General features: G+C 28.2%; 1 protein-coding gene across 2 annotated transcripts in view; it reads right to left on the bottom strand.

The window, feature by feature from the left end:
• The window catches only part of LOC100212584 (band 3 anion transport protein), a 66,162-nt gene that overhangs the window by 31,896 nt on the left and 11,350 nt on the right, over positions 1-22,916 (bottom strand). The window contains exons 4-6 of one of the 2 annotated variants that reach the window (XM_065800449.1): positions 13,056-13,305; positions 8,412-8,659; positions 6,127-6,302 (exon numbers count right to left, since the gene is read on the bottom strand). In XM_065800449.1, the coding sequence (XP_065656521.1) occupies positions 6,127-6,302; positions 8,412-8,659; positions 13,056-13,305 (674 nt within the window). The remainder of the gene's footprint in view (positions 1-6,126; positions 6,303-8,411; positions 8,660-13,055; positions 13,306-22,916) is intronic. The other variant, XM_065800450.1, reaches the window with a different exon arrangement.

Below are 22,916 nucleotides of genomic sequence, written 5' to 3'. Positions count from 1 at the left end.
GTGCTGTATGACATGGAGTATTTTCTTGTTGAAATAACCAGTTTTGATCAGCCTTAAATAAATTGAAACTAAACATAAGCGCATTTTCCAATATGTCATGATACCCTGGTATCATATATTTCTTCTTTGTATATATTATGACAGCCATTGCCTAAAACTGATGTGCATTGCCATATTCTGGCAGCTTTAAGATATAAGTCATTGCTTTTTTGAATACACTTTTGTATGTGTTGTTTCAAATACTCTTCCATACTTTTGCAGCAAAAAAATCTCTTTTTTTGTTAATAACTTTAAAATTCAATTTATCACTAAAGATAATAATTTTTCATTATTTCACTGAATAACTTCAAGACTTTTTACACTATTTTTTTAATTTTTGGCAATTGCATCAACAAAGGTTTTTTATAATAGAAAATGAGACTTTTTGCAAACTCGGCCCCAGCAAAATTATAAGATATAACAGGGGTTGATAGCTGACTCTGGAAAAAAAAATTATAATTTTTTATATATTATTATTTTATATTTACATTTACTAATTATTAAATACTGGCATATATTTATATATTTTTTAACTCTAATTTACTTCCAACAAGGTTGCAAGCAACCACTATCAGGTTATGAGTTACTTTAAAAGAGAATAATTTAAAATACTAGAAAACAGTTAACTGAAGACTTAAAAAGTCTGTATAAAAAAAGAAAATATGAAGATTAGTAAAAGTTATAAGGTTTTTTTTGATGTGCAAAGTAAAAAACTGGATTAATAAAAGTTTTTATAACATGAAGGGACAGATACAGTAAAAGGATGCAACTTGTTTTACAAGAAGCCAAGCAAAAATGGGTTTTGGTTTATCATAATAGAGATCATGCTTGTTTGAGCATTGACCATGATTAATGATTAGAGAAACAGCATAAAGAGAGGAAGGCTAAAGCCTGATGATGATGATGATGATATTGATCATAATGATGTTTATATATGCATATATGAGGCGCCTCACAGGAAAAGGTACCAAGTCTTAGTTTCTAGTTACAGAGATACTTGACATAATAGTTAGGTCAAAAAATTCAAAAACAAGCTTATTGCTTTTTTTTATAGTTTTATCATATTACAATACATATAAATTGTTTTTTTTGTGAAAATTTTTTTTTGGTAGTTGCAAAAAAGGATTTTTTTTAAATGTGGAAAAGGTACCAACTTTTCATCAGAACGATGAAACATTGGTAAATTTAAGAACGACTTTGCATGATGAACCAATGAGTGAGAATGCACCTTTGGCTTCAACTTTACAGGATGAACTGAGGATTCAAAATGACATTGTTATTCTTGATAGCACCATTAAGACAATAATTCCTCTCCGTTCACTTTACTCACAGTTATTTGAAAATGAAGATGAGTAAAAAATACAAAAATTTATAAAATCTGGTTGTGGATGTAATCAAGGAGTAAAAAATAAAAACTGTATGGCGCGCTTCTCACATTTAGAAATACGTGAATACAGACTACAATGTTTTGAGATTGATGGGATGTTTGAACATGAAAACAAACTGAATGACAATATTGTTGCCCAGTTAAGTGCTCTGCTTCACATGAGTGAAAGGCTAATATGTTGTAATTGTTATGAAGATCAAAATGAGCTTCGATCAAAAACACTGATGGATTATCGGTTTCACGGATACAAGATATGTTTGAATACATTGCTGTTTTTGCATGGGATTGGTCGTAAACATCTCCGTCTACTACGCAGGCGAGTCATTAAGTTTGAAATTGCTCCTCATAGACATGGCAATACTGGAAGACAACCTGAAAATACTTGTACAAAAGTAGATGCCACAGCAGTTGTTCAATTTATAATGAATTATGCTGAAAACAATGCACTAGTTCTACCTGGAAAAACGCGAGGAATAAGAGATCATCGGATAATGCTTCTTCCGTCATGGGAGACAAAGAAAAGCATACATGAAAAATATAAATCCGCATGTGAACTGTCTGGAATGCATTCGCTGCAAATTATAGCTTTCTCGAAGATTTGGAGAATGACCTTGCCTTTTATTATTATCCAACGCCCGCGCTCGGACTTATGCAGCATGTGTCAGAATAACACTATAAAAATGTCTGAAATAATTAATCTAGAAGTAGAAGTCAAATGAGAGCGTATAACTGATATGTTAAAACATCTAAAGTTAGTTGAGAAAGAGCATTCCGTTTATCACGATTGTATCAAACTGGTGGAAAAAAATGAAATTTCATACATTTTGACTATGCACAGTAAATCTTTTTACCAAACTTACCAGATCAACCTGGACCTATTTATTTTTTAACTCCGTTTAAAGTTGGGATTTTTGCAAATGAATTGGCCTGTGTTCAGCACAATTATGTGATACCTGAAAAGATGTTAACCGGAAAGGGTGCGAACTGTATTTTGAGTATGATTCATCACTACCTTGCTGAACATAAATGTTCTATCAAAGATACCCTGCATTGCCATGCTGACAACTGCGTACGGCAAAATAAAAACAACATAGTAATGTAGTATTTCTCTTGGAGAGTAGCTGTTGGGTTAAACCAAAAAATAACTATTATGTTTTTGCCTCTAGGTCACACAAAATTCTCTCCAGATGCAGGATTTGGGATTCTGAAATCCAAGTTTCAGCAAAGTGAAGTAGCTTCGGTCAAAGAGTTCGCTGCATGCATAGAAGCTAGTACTCCAATTTCAAAATTGAATAAATCAGTCATCGTCGGTGACGAGAATGGTTCAATTTTTGTTCCAACATATGATTGGCAAGAACAGCTTTCACCTAATTTTAAACGATTCCTAATATCAAGCAATGGCACTCTTTCACATTTCAATTTGATAAACCTGGAGTGATTACTTGTAAGATTGATATGGACAATGCGGAGATAGAATTCCAAATATGGCAACACCAACTTATCTCAAAAATTACCACGCCACAAATATTACAACCTAAACTTCTCTCACCAGAAAGACAATGGTATCTCTATGATAGCATCCGAATTTTTGTCCCAGAACGCAGGAAAGATTTAATTTGTACAAAGCCACAAGTTGACAGGATAACATTTGCCCAGGTTTTTTTATTTTTTAACCTACCATCATTACAAGAATTAAAATACGGATATATTTGACTTAATATTTAGACTTTGAACAATGAAAACATCACTATATTAAATTATTTTTTATTTCTAGGTCAGAGCAGCAAATGTTCGCAAAACAGTTCAAGAAACGGTTGGCAATCTAGATTTTTCGATGATTTTGCCTCCAGTTAAAAGAAAGCTGTTCACATGTTCTTACTGCAAACAAGTTAAACATATAAATAAAATGCTAAAAACAGTTCTAGTTTGCCCCAAACGAAAAGCAGATACATAATTTTGTATTTAATTAAGAGTTGGTACCTTTTTGATTTTTCAGTTATGTTTCTATTTTTTTATTTTTAAAGAGTTACTGAAATTTATTTGATGTGAAAATTTGTACCCATAATCTAAACTGTATTATGCATTTGAAAACAGAAAATAACCACTAACTTCTTCATCAAACTGAATTTATAACATTTTTAAATTATGCGAACTTTCAACTTTAATTTTCTCAAAAATGCTATTTTGGTCGTTGTCCCACACAAACAGCTATAACTTGGTCAAAAATAAAGATATCAAGTTAAATTTTTTTTTCTTTTTGATTATTTTTCTTTCTATTATACAGTAGTGCTAATAACTCCATTTCTAAGACATGGTCCCTTATCCTGTGAGGTGCCTCATATATACAAAATATATCATGAATTTTGAATTAAGAAAATATACTTTAGGATGTATAAGTGTTTATGCAGCCCTGGTCACAAACCCGACCCCGGCTATATTATATCAAACCCGGCCCCAGTCCCGGTTGCTTACTAACTGTGACTCCATTTCTATGCCTGAAAAACTTTTTTCTTGGTCATAATATGTTATTTAGATATAAAAAAAAAATGAAAAGAAATTTTTTTTCTTCTTTTTTTTGTAAAAAAAAACCTGCATAATTGGTGAAAAAGTTTGAAGAAAAATCCACAGGGAAAGGGTTAACATTGCCACTATCAGTTAATATTTTTTGCCAATATCAGTTAATAATTTTTTATTGTTGCACGAATGCTGAATTTACAAATACTAAAGTGTCTGCCAATTTTACAAGGTTTTATCAGTTGAAAATTGCTAAAGGCTGATAGCAAGCTATTAAGTGATAAAAATCCGAAAGACTGTGAGAAAAAATAGATCAATGAGTTGATCAAATGAGTTGCAAGTTTTTTTTATTAAAGAGTAGATCAAATGAGTTGCAAGTTTTTTTATCAAAGTTTAATCTTTAAAAAATTGAAAAGACTTATTGCTCTGTTAATTTTCTTATCACCCTTAACTTTCCTATTAAATTATACCAATAATATAAATATATATAAATATATATATATATATATATCATTTTTCCATGAGAAAAAATCACCCTTTTTACCTGATGAGTGCATTTAGCATGAAACTTGTAGTTGTAAAAAATATGTAGTTTTATTTATAAGTTAGATTAAAACAACATAATTGGCAACATTTTATAATAAAAGTTTAAAAACTTGTTAAATATACATTAATACTATCATTTATTAAAATTAATTATTAATTAATACATTACTTTAATAGGATACAAAAAAACAGTAATAGAAAGAGTTAAAAATAGTTAAAAAAATCATAGCAATAAAACTTTTACATTGTTTAAAAGAAATAATTAAGGTACAGAATATGTAATAAGGTGACCAGTGTCCTCATGTAGAAGAACACTGTAAAAATTCAAAAACTTTAATTAGCTTCTTTTGCTTTTTCCTATACAAAAAGTAGGATGTTATAGATGATTTAAGATAATAACTGTCTATATATATGTATGTATGTATGTATATATATATATATATATATATATATATATATATATATATATATATATATATATATATATATATACATATATATATACATATATATATATATATATATATATATATATATATATATATATATATATATATATATATATATATATATATATATATATATATATATATATATATATATATATATATATATATATATATATATATATACATACATTGGAATATTTTTTGTTATAATAATCTACAAATGAATACTTAATGTACTTAAAGATCAGAGCAATAATAAATTAGTAAAAACTCTTATCTAATTTTTTTCTTAAATAACTTGAGTCACCATCAGTAAGTTTATCAGGAAGGTTTCTGACTATAATAATAGAATATAAGAAAACAATTAGATGCGTTTTCACTAATTTATATATATATATATATATATATATATATATATATATATATATATATATATATATATATATATATATATATATATATATATATATATATATATATATATATATATATATATATAATATAAAAATTTACCTATATATTTCTAATCTATTTAGCACACAATCATATAAAAAAGAGATATTGATTCAGTATTTGCAACATCTTATTTAAAACAAGAAATTCCCAATTTGGAAAATGCTTGTTATTAGTACCAAATGTTATTCCAGTAATAATTACACAGTAATAATAGTTATATTGAAATCAAAAACATATTTACAAATACAGAATATTTAAAATGCAAATTAACCAATATGAGGCTGCAAAATAACCAGAAAATTAAGTTGATCCAAATTAATCGAATTGGGATTAAATGATGAAGTTAATATAAGAATTCATAATGAAATGAAAAATAAAGAAGAAAATAGATAACAAAAAAAAAAAATAAAAAAAAAATAGATAACATAAAAAGTAAGAGCTAGAAGATGTAAATAAACACAACAATTAAAACTTACAAAAGTGATTTACATGAATCAATTTACACTTACAAAATTATTCAGAAAGAATAAAAATATACAGTCAACACACGCTCATACAGCAATCCTTATTATATTAGAAACACAGTTGACTTATTAGTTTGCTTTTGAAACTAAAGACACTTCACAAAGCTAACACAAAATTCAAAATTTTAAATCTAAATAAAATGGTTATATAAAAACCTTTTAAACAAAACTTCATTTTTACATTAAATAACTTACAAGTGTGAAAGCATACTTCTCTGGGAGATAAATTAAGATCATCAATCATTCTAATATGAACATCAGGTTTTTCAAAAACTTTTTTTGAATTATCAAACTTTTCAATATTTATGTGAGTTGTCATTCCAGATTTTGACACATGTTTACCATAAAGTTGCCTGCTTAAACCAGCAAAATAACCATACCGATGACCTAAAAATAATATAAAATGGAGATTCAAAAAATCATATTGTTCCCACATATTGTAGTTATATATATTATACATTCTATAAAGACAAAAAAAAAAAAAGGAAAATAACTAACTTCAAGTTAATAAAAATAAGTATTTTTGATATTAAATATTTTTTTTATTCATATATATTTAATAATATTGAAATTAAAAGATCAAGAAAGAGATTGACAAAAGACTCAAAAAAACTGTAAATGTATCAGTCAAACATGAAGATGGGAGAGAACTACCAATGTTCACAGAAAAAAACTAGACAAATAAACTTTTTGTTAGCATGAAGGTATAGCTACAGTAAAATGATACAACTTACCTGAATGACGAGTCATGCAAGATTGAGTTTTGGTTGATAAAAAATCTGATAAAAGTTTGCTTGAGCAGCAAGCAAGGTAGTGTTTGTAAATAGTGTAGATGGTATTGTGGTGTAGAAAACAGAAAGTGATGCAACCTTACAATACAACTTTACAAGGTAGGGTAGAAAACAGAAAGTGATGCAACCTTACGATGATGTCTGTCTTAAGTAACTTAAAGTACTTAAGTAATTTTTCAAACATCTCAAGTACAAAAGTAAATTTACATTATGTAAAATCAAACAAAAATTTTTTTTTTTCAAATTAAATAAACAGGTTATTTTTTCAAATTAAATAAACAGGTTATTTTTTCAAATTAAATAAACAGGTTATTTATAAAACTTTGTGTAAAAGGAAGTGTAAAAGTATTTTTAATTTTGTATACAGCTACTCTAAAAATAAAATATTACTGTTTTTTTAAATTACATTTTGATGATATCTTGGCTATGTTTTACTATATTTTGCTGACTTCAATGGATTTTGCTAAACACATTGCCAGCTGTCTCAATTAAAAAAAAAAATTTTTAGTAATCTGAGATAGGATAATAGTCTTGAGGTCAGACAGCATCTTTTCATCTGAGATCAGACAACATCTTTTTATCTAAGGTTTTTGCATTAATTTCTTGCAATAATAAAAAAAATGTTTGTGCTCTATAGAGTTGATAGGGTAAATCTGACGAAGCATGAGATACAAACAGCTTAAAAGAAAACAAGAAGTAACAAAGAAGAATCTTTGTTACTTCTTGTTTTCTTGCTTGCTAGGATTAGAGACAAGACACAAATCAAGGAGTGAATTAAAGTGTTTAGGGTTGTCTAAAAAGCGAGTCACTAAGTTAAAAATCTGAGTAGGAGATTAAAAAAGCAAAAAAATTTTAGCTTAAGAGTCATCAATAATAACAAAATTTTAGCTTTAGAGTCATCAATAATAACAAAATTTTAGCTTTAGAGTCATCAATAATAACATAACTTTAGCTTTAGAGTCATCAATAATAACAAAATTGGTTGGGATAAAGAGAAAGAGTTTGGTTGATTTGGTCAGAAACAAAATCAAAAAGAGTAGAAAAGCAAGTAGGAGATCAATAAAGGACAAAAAAAAGGCGATTGAGTGAAGAGGAGCTAAGCTAAAGGACATAAAAGAATAGTGAGCTCAAATCTGGTTTCATGATAATAGATTAATTGATACATAACTATATGCCCAGGCCAACTATGTTACTATTGCACTTTTTGCGAATCAAAGGATAAATCAGCCATTAACTCTGAGATACAAAGATGAAACAGCCAAAAACTAAATTAGTCTCACAAAGAGAAAGTATGCCAGATGAATTTTGCAAAAAGTAAGATTTAAAAAATGCTTTGAAGATCATGAATATTTGTAAAAAAAGAAAGAAATTGAAACAATTTGGTGGTAATGATGGGTTTTTTTTTTAAACATTTTTAGTTAAGTTTTTCATGATTTTAATAACTAGAGAACTTGACTCAATCATAGAGAGGGCACAACACTCTGAGGAATAAACTATCTGGTTGCCTCACTCGATCGACTCAAAGTCATCTGGCAGTACTATGACAAACTCAAGCACAAACACTGACTTTATATTAAGTAAAGATTCAACACTCATAATTGATGTTACTAACAATAATAAATGTTACTCTATTTAATGACTTAAAACAACAAAACATTTAACAGAAAACAATAAAAACAAAATTATAAGTCAAAAAATTGCTAACTATATATTTCATCAATTTCTTCTTTACGGAAATCTTTTTTAATTTCTGATGTCAGTTCTTGAATTGCACGATGCTCATCTTTGAGAGTTTTAATTCCAGAAAGAATTCGTGATTCAAGTGAATTTTCTTGAGAGCCAACAATTTTATGTCGATGATGGCGTACATGATTATGTTTCTTATTATGAACTGTCTTTTTTGAATGTTTTCTTTTATTTGACCCAATATTAGTGACATCGGAGTTTGATCTGCTGGAAAAAAATTAAATAATAAGAGAAAATCAAGAAAATGAAATCAAAACTCGAACTTAAGGTATTACTGAAATAGGGAGCTGTGAGGGCTTTATTACATACATTGACTGACTAAATCCCAATACATTGACTAAGGGTTTGGTTTGGGGCAGTTTTTTTTTTTTTCATTGATCTTTACTTTTCTTCTTTTTCTGAAAAATTAAAGCACACATCTTAAGAATTTAAGCACACAAAGTAAATTAGATAATTGCTTCCTTAGATACATATTATCTGTTGTAATTTTTTTCTAAACAAAATGTATACTTTGTTTATTATCCAATATATTTAATAATATATAATTATATAACAATATATAATTTTATAATAATAATCAATTATATAATCTAACTAGTTTACAAAAATTTTTTGACGATGAGTCAGGTATTAACGGAGCTGGACCCAGACCCGACTTGTATATACGGGTCTGCCTTTATGTTAGTTATCAACCAGATATCAGGTATCAACCAATTATAAGATCCAAACCGGATCCGTACCCGATTTTCTTTATGGGTCTCAGTCCAGACCCATCCCAGTCATGCCATAAGACCAAAAATAGTGTGAATCATTACTGGGTGTGAGGAAATGAGTGCGTATGTCATCATGGTTAAAACAGTTAAGGTGTTTTATAAACACCTAAAATATTTTTATTAAGAAAATTATTACAAAGTTTAATTGCTGTATGAGTCAGATAACTCAAAATATGATACTGAAAACAAGAAAGATAGAACAAAAGTTATATTATTAAGCTTAAAAGAAATGATGATTAACATTCTGTCAAGACAACAAACTTTGCTTTTATAAAACCTTATTTTCTTGGTTTTTCTCTATATTTTAACCATAATACTTCAATCATAACTCAGGAAATTTTTTTAAGCTTATTTTAGATAGTTGATTTTGTAATTGTCTTTTGAACAAGAAAAAATAACAGTTATGCCAAATTCAAAATAAATTTTTCTTCAATTTTAACAACATTGTGTGCTTTCAGAACTTGTTTGCTAATAGAATGGCGATAAATTTAGTTGTTTTTTTACAAAATGCTCCCTGTTCTTAGATCAGTTTTCTTAGTCCTGTTTTCAAAAAAAAATGCTTGCTGTTATGAAGGATATTTATTTTAAAATAATTAACTTTCATATATTTAAAAATATTAAAATTTTATTTTTTAGAAAATAACTCATTATTATTTATGTAAATATCTTTAATGATGATTAAGATAATATTGTTTTCCTCTGCTGCAGAGGAAAATATTTAGACAAATATGAATTATATATTAGATATTTTCATGAGCTATGGTGACCAGGAATTTAAAAAAAAATTAATATTTAATGAGCCGGGATACTATCACGGCTCATTAAATATTAATTTACAAAAATGAGCAACCCGATAAATCATTTGGTTAGAGCACTGCTAAAGTTCAAAATAATCATTACTGCAGGTTTGAACCCCAGCTCCGCAATAAGTGGAGTAAGTTCAGAACATTTACTGTAAAAGATCTAGATTAAAGTTTAATCAAATTTTTGAAATTTTTTCAATTTTAACAAAAATAAGGTTAGAAAGCCTTTTCTCAAAACTTTATGCAAAACTTTTTAGATGCAGGCTTAGCTAGGAAAGCGTGCGATTTCAAGTCTTTATATGACCACGCAAATAATATTTTGTTTTGACGATTTAACCATGGTTTTTAAAAAATGCGCTGAAAAAATTGGTTTAATAATAATTACAGATAATAATGTTGAAAATAAATAACTTTGACACGTTTATCTTTACTAACATTTTTATATTAGCAAAACGCTTATAAAAAAGTAGGTCATGATGTTAATTAAAATATTATCGAAAGTTGTATAAAGTTTCATTTACATTATTTAATTATACGAAAATTTTTATAAGTAAAATAATAAAAAAAGTAAAAAATATTTAAGCAATGGTCTCTTAAATAATAAACTTTATATGAGAATATAACTTTATATGAGAAGAGAAACTTTATATGAGAAATAATAATAAACTTTATATGAGAATCATTAAAGTTAGTTCACTTGAAAAGTAGAAAGATTTTGAGAAGGAAAAAAAAAACTTTTTTTACTATCATCATTACTTATGTTTTTATATTATTGAAATGCATTTAAATAAAGTAACAAATCTCTGCTAATGATTTTTATACAAATATTTAGGAATATATATTTTTATATTTATATAAGTATGTATATTTTACTGTAAATGTCTTTAAATAAAAATAAAATTATATCAACTTTTAAATAAACGATTTAATTATTTTTTTGTTTTTTAATTTAAATTACTGCGAAGAACTGTTTAGAATCTTTTCTTTAACTTTTAAATGCGAGCATTTATTTAACAATCGTTACATAAGTTGTTACTTTATTTAAAAAGGGTTTCCCATAGTCTTACATTATAAAAACAGTAAAGATAAATGATTCAATGTTATTTATTCTAAACAATCGTATCATTAAAGTTTATTATTTATTTTAGTTAAGTCTTAATTTTAGTTTTTGTTAAGTTATTTTTATTTTATTTTTTGTTATTTTTTTTTACGAAGATTTATTTGCTTCATTACGATAAGTTTTTCTTAAGTTTCTGCATAGTTAAGATAAATTTTTTAGCATGTTTTTTAAATGTATACAAATTTTCAAAACATATTAACAGCCGTGGTCAACTTTTAAAATCAAATAGTATTTGCGCCTTCCTGGCCAAGCCTGTAGATGTCTGTAATTTTTTTTTAAATTTGCCAGAACTTTTTTGTATTGTTTTTGTTGTGCTACATTATTTTAGCTACATTACTTGATAATGATAAGATATTAAACTACAATATCCTAAACTATTTTTTCTCTGCTACTCAACATGACAGAAATTTGCAAATCACACAAATCCAAGAAAACGCATAAACATTAATAGCACCATCTAACATTTACTGTCTATGCAAATCCCCTATTTGTATAGAATATTAATATATAAAAGCAACAGTAGACCAAGATCGACATTAGATAAATAAAAAATTTCAACTCCTTTTTATTAAACCATATGGCTAAAAAAACTGAAATAACAAACAAGTCAAATATTCAAAACCTACTAAACTTAAATTAGCGCAACTTATCTACAATATTGACAAACTGTAAAAACTGTTTCATATAGCGGGGAGATGTGCAAAAAAAGATATTGACCCTTTTTTAGTTTCTATTATTTTTTGTTAAGTTTTAAAAAATAAAGCAGGTATACATTTTAAAATTTTAAATAATTCAAAGAAAACTATGTTTATTAGATGAAATTCAATTTTATGAGGATTTTTTCTTTTTTTTTTTTACATTTTTTTTAAATACTTTTTTTACATGAACAGGTTTGAGAGCAAAATTATTATTATTATTATTATTATTATTATTATTATAAATGTAGAAAATATACACCATATAATAAAAAAACAATTTACATAAATAGCCATTTTTTGCATTTATGCTAATATCTGAAAAACTTTTTTGCCTCCACTGTGCAAACTTTCAAGATATTATTAAATCTGGCATTTTCTCACTAAGTTATCATAAACCAAACTATAATTTCTGACTTACGAATATATTTATGAATATATTTAAAATACTAAAATTCAATTTTTAAAATTCAAAATTTTAAAAATATATTTGCCCAACTCTAATTATTGCCATAGTTTATGAAGTTACAACAAATGTAAGTAAAACTAACTTGAAGAATTAAAAAATGAAGAAAAATTAAACATTTAGTTGTAATAAAAGCCTCATTTTATTGAAAAGAAAAGACAATTATGGTTTTAATTCATTTTTATCTGAAGCTCCCATATCTCCTTACTTCAATGTGTTGAAATAAACATTGAAAATATGTTTATTTCAAACATATAGAAAAAAGGAGATTCGGGATATACAGCAGTATGAGTTTAATGCAGCATTTTTTGATATAAGCATGTGTGTATATATATATATATATATATATATATATATATATATATATATATATATATATATATATATATATATATATATATATATATATATATACACTCTGATAAAAATCTTGGGTAATAATCTTCCTATTGGTAAACAGATAGGCAAATCTTCCTAGTATCACAATAACATTAGCCAATCCTGATCTGTAAAAAAGGTTAACATCAGAAAGAGATTTGGTGGTAAGAAGTTAGTTTAACTATTCTGTAATGTCATATTTAAATTAAAAAAAGGCATTATGGAAACTTATCCAAACCACAAGGTAAAATAAATATTATTTAGAACAATATTGATTTGAAACTAAAAAAATAATTAATACAAAAAAACTAAAAATATACAAAATATAAAAATGAAACATATTATTCATATATTTATAGATGTTTTACCTTAATTCATTTACTTTTGATAATTTGCTTATCTTCTCATGATCATAGCCTCCTTTTTGTTCCAAGTCTATACTTTTATCATCATCCATTTTTTTCTCCACAAATGTCTTTGCATTATCTTTAATAAACACTTCATCTGTCCTCTGCTCATTTCTAGAATTATGCTTAATTCTTTTAATCTTTTTTATATTTGCATGCTTTCTCTTTTTCTTTTTAAATTTAAGTTGATTTATTGATGAACTTCGGCGATCTAGCATCAACAATATATATATATATATATATATATATATATATATATATATATATATATATATATATATATATATATATATATATATATATATACACACACACACACACACACACACACACACTATATCATATATAGATACACTATACAATTTGCCAACTTCTTTTTGTTGATTTAAATCCATTTTTCTTTTTTTTTTAGAAAAAGAAGAAAAAAATAAAGAACAGTAAAAAAAAAGATTGCTGCCCAAACCCATAGTATATATTGTATATTGATAAATGATAATAAAATTAGAGTAATTATAATTAGACACAAAAAAAAGGTTGTTTTTTTTTTCTTGCTTATTATTTTTTTTTACATTAATTGCAGATGTTAATAATAAAGAATTTAAATATAATTTTTTAAATATACAATTTATTAAGATCTAGGAAAAACATTCAAGGGTGTGCTGATACATAATCAGTTTTCCCTATTTCCAATTTTATTATCATTTATGAATATACAATATCAAAAACAGAATAAAAAACAGTAACTTTTAGAAAAATAGATTTTTGAATTTCTAATAATTTATGCTTACATAAAAATTTATTCTACTTAATACTTTCTATTACTATTTTTAAATTTATATTTGCCTTGTTGATACGCCTTTTTAGGCAAAGGCTAGGAGATGCCAACTCCGATTTAAAAAAACCCCCTGCCTTGGGGCTCTTGGTTGAGTAAAGGCTAGAGATGGTGTCTCGATAAAAATACTCATCTTGGGCAGATGTTAAATGCTGCCGGCTACTGTCTTGTAGAAGGCCTCCTAGGCAAAGACTTAAGGGGTAAACAGATTCTATCTGTTGACCAACCTCGCACCCCTTCTTCATCTATTAGGCTGGCACAGATGTATTTTTAATACATTGTTTCCAGTTTAGGATGTTGAATGCTGGATCTTCTTGACTCAATGCATGGGATTTGCTTGTGTCTATGTTTTTATGACTAGGCAACTCATTCTATTATCTCCTAATGAGGGTACAGCTCTAAAACTCAGTTTTATGGTTCTGAGGCTGGCTGGTAGTCAGGGTTCCCGAACTCTGCAGTAGCTCTCAGAGAGGCTGATTCCATCAACAGCTGAAAAATATCAAAGTATTAACAGTGCCATGTTGCGCATGGATGGTGTCCCTGTTTGTACTTTTAGTGTGCATTGTCAAGGCCACATTTGAAGCCCTTTGTTAGCTTAGGGTTTATTAATAGTAATGAGGCAATTGCTTGGGCTATTAAACGGTGTTCTGAGTACTATATATCAAGTTCTTCAATCTAATTTAAAAATGAATAAAGTACCAAAAACTATAAAACACAAAAAACTATCATCATCACCAAGTTCTCTAAACCTATCATTCGCTAATATTCGTGGTCTTCGAAGTAACTTTTCTACTGTTGAGTATTATCTCTTGCAAAGTTTACCAGACCAACTTGCTCTTTGTGAGACTAATTTGAGTTTGGCTGTCTCATCTTGTGATCTTAGTGTTGATGGTTATCTTCCTTTAATTCGTAAAGACTCAAATAGTTACACGCTTGGCCTGGGCATTTACATTCGTAAGAATTCACCCATTTGTCGTGAAACAAGGTTTGAATCCACAGACTATTCTTTCATGTGCTTTCGTTTAGCACCACTTCACTCTATTGCCTTTCTCTTTGTTCTATATCGCTCTCCTTCATCTCAAGACTGCACTCTTTTTGACGTTATTTCTGATTATATTGACCAAGCCCTCTCTCTTTATCCATCAGCTAATATAGTTGTTGTCGGTGACTTTAATGCTCACCACTCTGAATGGCTTGGCTCTAGTGTCAGTGACTCTGCAGGCATTAAAGCCCACAACTTTTGCCTTTCTACATCCCTAACTCAAATAGTCAACTTTCCAACTCGCTTTCTTGACAACCCGAATCATCTACCTTCTCTACTTGACTTATGTCTTGTTTCTGACCCTAGTCAGTGCTCAGTTTCTCCACATTCATCCTTAGGTTCTTCTGATCAGTTTGATCTCTCTAAAACTAATATCTCATTCTTCTTCATCACCTGAATCCCCCTATTATCGAACCTTTTACAACTACAGTAAAGCTGACTGGGATTCCTTCCGTAATTTTCTTTGTGATGGCCCTTGGGTAGAAATCTTTCGTCTTCCTGTCGACAAATGTGCTTCTTACATAACTTCGCGGATTCAGGCTCGCATGAAATCTTTTATTCCCTCTCGACGATTCCAGGTCAAGCCTCACTCTCCTCCATGGTTTTCCTCACACTGTGCTGCTGCGATTGCCAATTGAAACTGTTACTTCCATACTTATCAGCAAAACAATTCTCCAGAAAACAGACATCTGTTTATTACTGCTAGAAACAATTGTAAAAAGGTTTTGTCTAACGCCAAAACCCACTATTCTCAAGCCATGAAATCTCGTATCTCATCTCAAAAATTAGGCTCTCGTGACTTCTGGAGAATCTTTAGTAATATCAATAATAAGAGCAAATCTATAATTCCACCTCTCTTGTATGGTTCAGACTTTGTCACCTCACCTAAAGACAAAGCCAAATTGTTTGCTAAAAACTTTTCATCAATATCATCTCTTGATTCCACCAGTTGTGTTCTACCTGATATTGCCAACAAACAGGTTGATCCATTGCTTGACATTCATATCACTCCAGCATCTGTATCTAAAGTGATGTCCTGCCTAGACCCTTCTACAGCTTGTGACCCGGACAACATACCTGTTATTGTCTTGCAGAAGTGTTCTCCAGAGCCTTTGTCTATACTCTCAAAACTATTCAACAAGTGCTTATCAGAGTCTTGCTTTCCAGCCTGCTGGAAAGCGGCATCTGTTATCCCTATCTTCAAAAATTCTGGAGAGCGATCTGATTCGTCTAACTACCGCCCCATAAGTCTTCTTCCTATCATAAGCAAGGTTTTTGAATCTTTAATTAATAAACACTTAATTTCTCATCTTGAATCTAATAACTTACTTTCTGATCATCAATATGGATTTCGATCTTCTTGTTCTACAGCTGATTTGCTAACAGTAATAACTGACAGGTTTTATCGTGCATTAGATGAAGGTAGAGAGGTTAAGGCCATCGCTCTTGATATTTCAAAAGCTTTTGATAAAGTTTGGCATGCTGGTCTTCTCCATAAGCTTTCTTCTTATGGTGTATCCGGCAACATCTTTAAGATCATTGAATCCTTCCTTTCCAATCGTAGCATAAAAGTTGTCCTCGATGGACAGCACTCTTCTTCTTATTCTGTAACTTCAGGGGTTCCTCAAGGTTCTATTCTTGGCCCTATACTCTTTTTAATATATATCAACGATCTTCCAGATATTCTGACATCTAAGGTGGCATTGTTTGCTGATGATACTACCATTTATTTTTGTCGACTTCAGAAACCAACAACTTCTGATTGCTTGGAGGGGGCATTTGAGCTTGAAAAGGATCTCACTTCTGCTACAGCATGGGGCTCACAGTGGCTTGTGAAATTTAATTCAGATAAAACTCAATTTTTTTCATCCAATCGTTATCGCAATAATTTAGATCTTCCTATATTTATGAATGGTGATGTACTCAATGAGTCACCTACTCTTCATCTTCTAGGATTAACTCTTACTTCCAATCTTTCTTGAAAACCATATATCAAATCAGTTGCAAAGCTAGCATCTGCTAAGGTTGCATCTCTTTACCGAGCTTGTCACTTTCTTCGGATTCTATTCTCTATCTCTATAAATCTCAAATCCGGCCTTGTAGGGAATACTGTTGCCATATCTGGGGCGGATCTTCTAATGATGCCCTTTCTCTTTTAGACAAGGTTCAAAAACGCATTGTAAACATAGTTGGACCTGCTCTTGCAGCCAACCTTCAACCATTATCTCATCGTCGTAATGTTGCTTCTTTTTCTCTTTTCTACAAATACTATAATGGGCACTACTCTAAAGAGCTAGCGTCTCTTGTGCCATCTACTAAAATTCATTCTCGTGTTACTAATCATTCAATTAAGTGTCATTCTTTTTCTGTGACTGTTCCTAAGTGCTCCAAAAACGCTTATTCGTCTAGTTTTTTTCCTCGAACATTAGCTCTTTGGAATTCGCTTCCTTCATCTTGCTTTACTGATTCATATAATTTGCAATCTTTTAAGTCGCCAGTCAATCGTTATCTTGCTCTACAATCTTCATCTTTTCTCTTTCAGTAACTTCCAACCTTAATTAGTGCATTAATAACTTTAAAAACAGCCTTGTTGGAAGAAAAGATGTTTAAAAAAAAAAAAAAATTTTTAGCATATTACCTAACTTATAAGTGTTTATAAGAATTTATATTTTATAATGAAAGTAATAAGGGTGTCAAAAATGTATTCCTTTCTAAAATTATTTTCCCGTTGACTTGTTTTTCAGCCTCTGAGAAAGACAATAAGATCAGACCTATGAAAAAAAGATAAAATATTAAGCTTGTTTTTTTAACAATGATAAATATTTTCTGAAAGTCCCTAGAACCTAAATTCTGAGAGAGAAACAAGCTTGGCGCAGTACTACCAGGGAATGGTTGGGGATCAAACTCAGAACTTCTCAATTATAAAGTAAATGCTCTACCACTAAACTACTACATGTTAATTTGGTATCTGAGCTTTACTGAATTACAGTCTTCTCCAACAACATTTCTATTTTTCCCAAATACTTATTTCACAACTCTAAACACTGCATTTCTAAATCCAGCAATTCACCTAATAACAAATTAATTATGCTTCATATACAGCTTGTTAAACCTTGTGCTTAGTGTTTTTGTTTCTAAAGCATTTTTCAACTTTTACAAAATTTCTTATTTCCTACTACAACTTTACCTATTTCTGTGTTTTACCATCAAGATTCTTTGTCTTTGAAGACCATGTTTCCATATTTCTTTCTGACATAACTTCTGCTCTTGCCTGAATTTTCATCTTGAAACAGTTAAATACTTTATTCTCTTTCAAATTTCAGATACTTTCTGTTGATCTCATAGCAAAGGTTTTATCAACAGCACACATCCTTAGCACAAACGTGTTACTGGTTCTTACTGAAAAACTTTTACTCACTTTTTTTATTTATCTAGTTTTTATTAGTTTATTTATTTAAATTTTTTTCTTAAGCTTTGGAATTTTCCTTAAACATCAGGCCTTGTTTTAAAGCTTAAATAGGTAGAGCTTATAAAGATTTAAAACCTTATAAAGATTTAAAATCTTATAAAGATATAAAATCTTATAAAGATTTACGTATGCCTTAAGCCTTTTTACGTAAGCAGTAAGCAATTTAGTTTTTTTGGTTTTCCTTCCTAAACATTTTTTTTTACTCAAAATTAAATTTTAAATAAACAGCTGCATCAAAAATTTACACAAAACGTATGTTAAATTTTTTTTTATAACTCAAGTTAAATCGCGATTATTTTTTAATAAAAGATATATACAGCAATATCATTTTAATAAATGTTTGGAAAAATAATTTTTGCTTTCACAACAAAATCGTTAATAAAATAATAACGATTCTTGAGATATTCAGGATTCAATTTTCTTATTTATGCTGACTCAGCATTTTTTGAAAAATACTTTATTGTTGCTAAATAGCAATATTTTATGAGCCAAATAAGGTATCATCCTGAAATTTTGTACATAGACAATCTTCCACATGGTGGATACAATTTTCAAATTGAAAATTTTTTGACCACCATAATTAGGGGAGACTGGTTCTCCTAGGGACGCCATGTACCTAGGGACACTCAAATATTTTGAGAATTTTGTATGAGAGCATAATATTTTTTGCATGTGGCAACACTCCACCTCTTGAGGTCAGTTGATAGCCGAAGTGTCATCGTGTTGGTGTGAAGCGTTGCAAAGTAGTAATTAAAAATTGATTTTACAATCTTTTTACGTAAGTTTTTTAACAATTTTCTTTTTTAATTTCGCCCTTATAATGTATTTAACAAAATATTTCTTAGTTTATACAAATACATTATTTTGTTTGCTTGAATATTGCGCTAATAATATCTCTCAAATCCTAACCTCAAATTTTTAGTTGGTTTTTTTTGTCAATTTGGCGCCCTGTTTTATCTAGGTACAACCGCCGTCTTTAGGTACAACCGCCGTCTTTAGGTACAACCACCTATGTCCCTAGGTACAACCCCATGTTCTACCTAGGGACAAAGTCAGACCTCATTTTACAGCTAAAAAAAAGTACTAAAAAATTGTATAATAAAGCAGAGATTCTCATCAAAAGTGCACAAAGGACCGTATTTTCATATACAGTTTTCAAAAGTTCAATTATATTCACCGATGAAAAACTACACTTACTAACCTAAAAACGTCCCTAGGAGAACCAGTCTCCCCTACATGTAAATTAGATAATAAAGGCATATATTTTGGGGTATTTTGATGGTCAAATGGTGATGTCACCATGATCATTTTTTTTGAGGCATTGTTATTACTTGCAATATAGGTATCAAACATCAATATTAATAAAAAATATATTACTGCATTTTTCAACTTTTCTAAATGCAGCCTTTTAAGTAAAGCTTATATCAGGCCTTGTTACGAGATTTCGCTGCGTAGCGAAAACGCGTAACGCATATTTAAGTAACTCAACTCAGCAAATAAAATTCTGCATCATTAGAAGTTATATTGCGTCACTAGCGTCTTTTCACGTACCGCATTGTAATTAAAGTTATTTTATTAAGGCGTTAAAAATCATACAAACAGTTAGTTTTTTTCTAAACAAAAGTTACAAATAAAATCTAAGTTCTTATTTAATTAATCATTTTTATTATTTTTTTCAAATATGAACTAAATTTTATTTTGAAAAAAATATTCTTTTCATGAAACGTAAAATAATGTTTGTTTATTTTCTTATGATTTTACAGTTGGTTTTTGATTATTTTATTAACTGTTAATAAATTTTTTCTTATTTGATTTGTGAACTCTTTTTAATAATGTTTTTAAACAATAAAGAGTTTTTTTGTTATTTACCAGTTACCGATAACATATTCGTGATCATGATTTATTTTCATAAATTAAACAAACGTCATTAAAACTTTACATTATTGAATTAACAATAAACAAAATATCTTATTAATAAAATATTTACATTAAAATAAATCGTGCATTTTTTAAACTATTATGACTAAAAATAATTTTTATATTTAAAAGGAATTTATATATTTAATTCCTAAAGATAAAACTTAAAACACTTTATTTTTTTTAACTAATTTTTATCAACAATAAAAAAAATTATTAAACAAACTGTTTCTTTAACAAAAAATCTATTAGTTTACAATTGCAGTTAAATGCTTTTACTTACAACTTTATTTCTTCAGAATAAACGTCACATAAACGATATCAAAAGATAATTAAAAATATTCTAAAAGATATAAGTTTTTGCGTAACGCAAAACTGCTGAACGCGTAGGCAAATCGCCTTTTCGCAAGCAAAATGCGAGCTGTATAACGCTTCTTAACAAGGCCTGTTATATATATGCTGAGTCAGCATAAAATGTTGCTAACTAATTTATAACTAACCTAGCTATATCTTATTTTTATGTTGTAAAAAGATATTATTAAAGTCTTTTTGAGGACAACAATTTGAAATTTATTTAAATTTTTTTTTTGTGCCTAGGGTAGGTTCAAAGTATGGGGAGAGAAGGATGGAGATGGGGAAGTAGTCAGGCTTTTCCCCCCCCCCCCCCAAAAAAAAAAAAAAAAAAAAAGAAAAAAGAAAAAGAAACAAATTATTACTATATATTCCAAATTAAATATTTTTCCAAAATTAAAAATTTTGTTTTGTTAAGAATTTTTCTTATAAGCTTTTTGGAGGCCTTATGGAGCAATTACTAGAAGTATTATTTTTATTTATTGAAGCTAATTTTTTTTGTAAAAGACTAACATTTTTTTAAGTATATAAACTTTACTAGGCTGTAATTCAAATGCATTTATTAAAGACATTTTTTTTAAATGCTATATTTACATAAGACATTTTTTTTTTTCTATAAATAAAACCTTTTATTTCCTCATTATTATATTGTTGCTTCTGATTTCATGTTGTAAATATTAGTTTCCTGTTACTTTGCAGAATTTTTATTTACATATAGCTTAAAATTAAATGATTACTATATGATCTGTAAATAAAATAAAAATCAATTACCCTTTAATCATGTATAAGAGAAAGTCATATAACATGGCACATTAAATTATATGTATATTATAAAAAAATGTATAAATAATTTACCATAAACTAAATAATGTTAATGGTATTTCTAAAAAATGTTTATTTTGTAAAATATTTCAAAACTAGATTTTTTGAATAAAATTAAAAATTAGAAAATATGAAAAAGTGTTCTATTGGATTAGAATGTAATGTTGACTGTCACAAGCAAGGTTTAACAAGAAGACAAGGTCTTTTAGACCTATCAACATTTTTAAGTGATGAAAAACACGAGTTATTATGGAGAGCTGGTTTATTTAATTGTGGAAAATTGTTTACAACAGTTAGCTATTATCATAGAAAACACTTTGGAGTTGCATTTGAAAGAAAATTTCAGAAATGCTGTAATCTATTTAAAAAACATGAAAATCAAAAGAAAAACGTAAAAGGTAATTTTGATATTTTTTGATGATTAGAATGTTTTAAATAGTAATTAAATAAACTAAAGAAATAATAAGACAACTAAATGCTTTTTTAAAAAGAAAATTCAAATATTTTTATAAATTTAAAATGTAATTGTTTTATAAATTAATAAATATACTAATATGTTCTTTACAATGATGCTTAGTTGATATTAGTTTTAAGAAATTGTTTCTTTTTTTTATATAGGTAATGTGAAGATATCGCTATCAATAGCAATAACTCTTAAAACACAAGATATTCCTGTTGTACCTGGGTGGAATTTATGCAGTAGTTGTTACAAAAGGGTAAAGAGTATAAATAAAAAATTAGAATCAAATGATCCATGCTATAGCAGGGTTGACTCTGAACATGAACAACGTTCAGCTCTCAATGAAAGTCTTCAATCTATAGGTGTGTCACTTATTAAGCTTAAATCAGTGCCAAAACACCAACGGTTACCAGCTGCCAAAAGAAAATTTGATCAAATAACTAAAGCAACAACAAACAAAATAAATGAAGTTTATAATATTGATCCTATGATTAGATTGACACCATCTTGTGCATCACTAACTTCTTCAGTTGATCACCATTAAATTGACAATCTAAACTCACTTTTAAATGAATTAAAAGATAAGCTAAAAATGTGACATCATACTCTGCAAAAATACCGATATTAACATTAACTCCAGAATCTTACATTAAAGCAAACATTCTACAAATTAGTAATATTAAATACTTCACTGATGGATGTGCAGCACAGTATAAAAACTTTAAGAACTTTATTAATCTTTGTCATCACAAGGAAGATTTTGATATTGATGCTGAATGGTTTTTTTTTGCCACAAGCCATGGTAAATCTGCTTGTGATGGTATTGGGGGCACAGTAAAAAGACAAACTGCACAAGCCAGTTTAAAAAGGACAATGACTGAACAGATTTTAGATGTAGATAAGATGTTTGAATTTTGAGTCACCAATAT

The sequence above is a fragment of the Hydra vulgaris genome, chromosome 06, assembly GCF_038396675.1.
Source record: "Hydra vulgaris chromosome 06, alternate assembly HydraT2T_AEP".
In the NCBI taxonomy this organism is placed as follows: domain Eukaryota; kingdom Metazoa; phylum Cnidaria; class Hydrozoa; order Anthoathecata; family Hydridae; genus Hydra; species Hydra vulgaris.
Note: the sequence above shows the minus strand (reverse complement) of the source record. Positions and strands in the feature narration are given on the sequence as shown.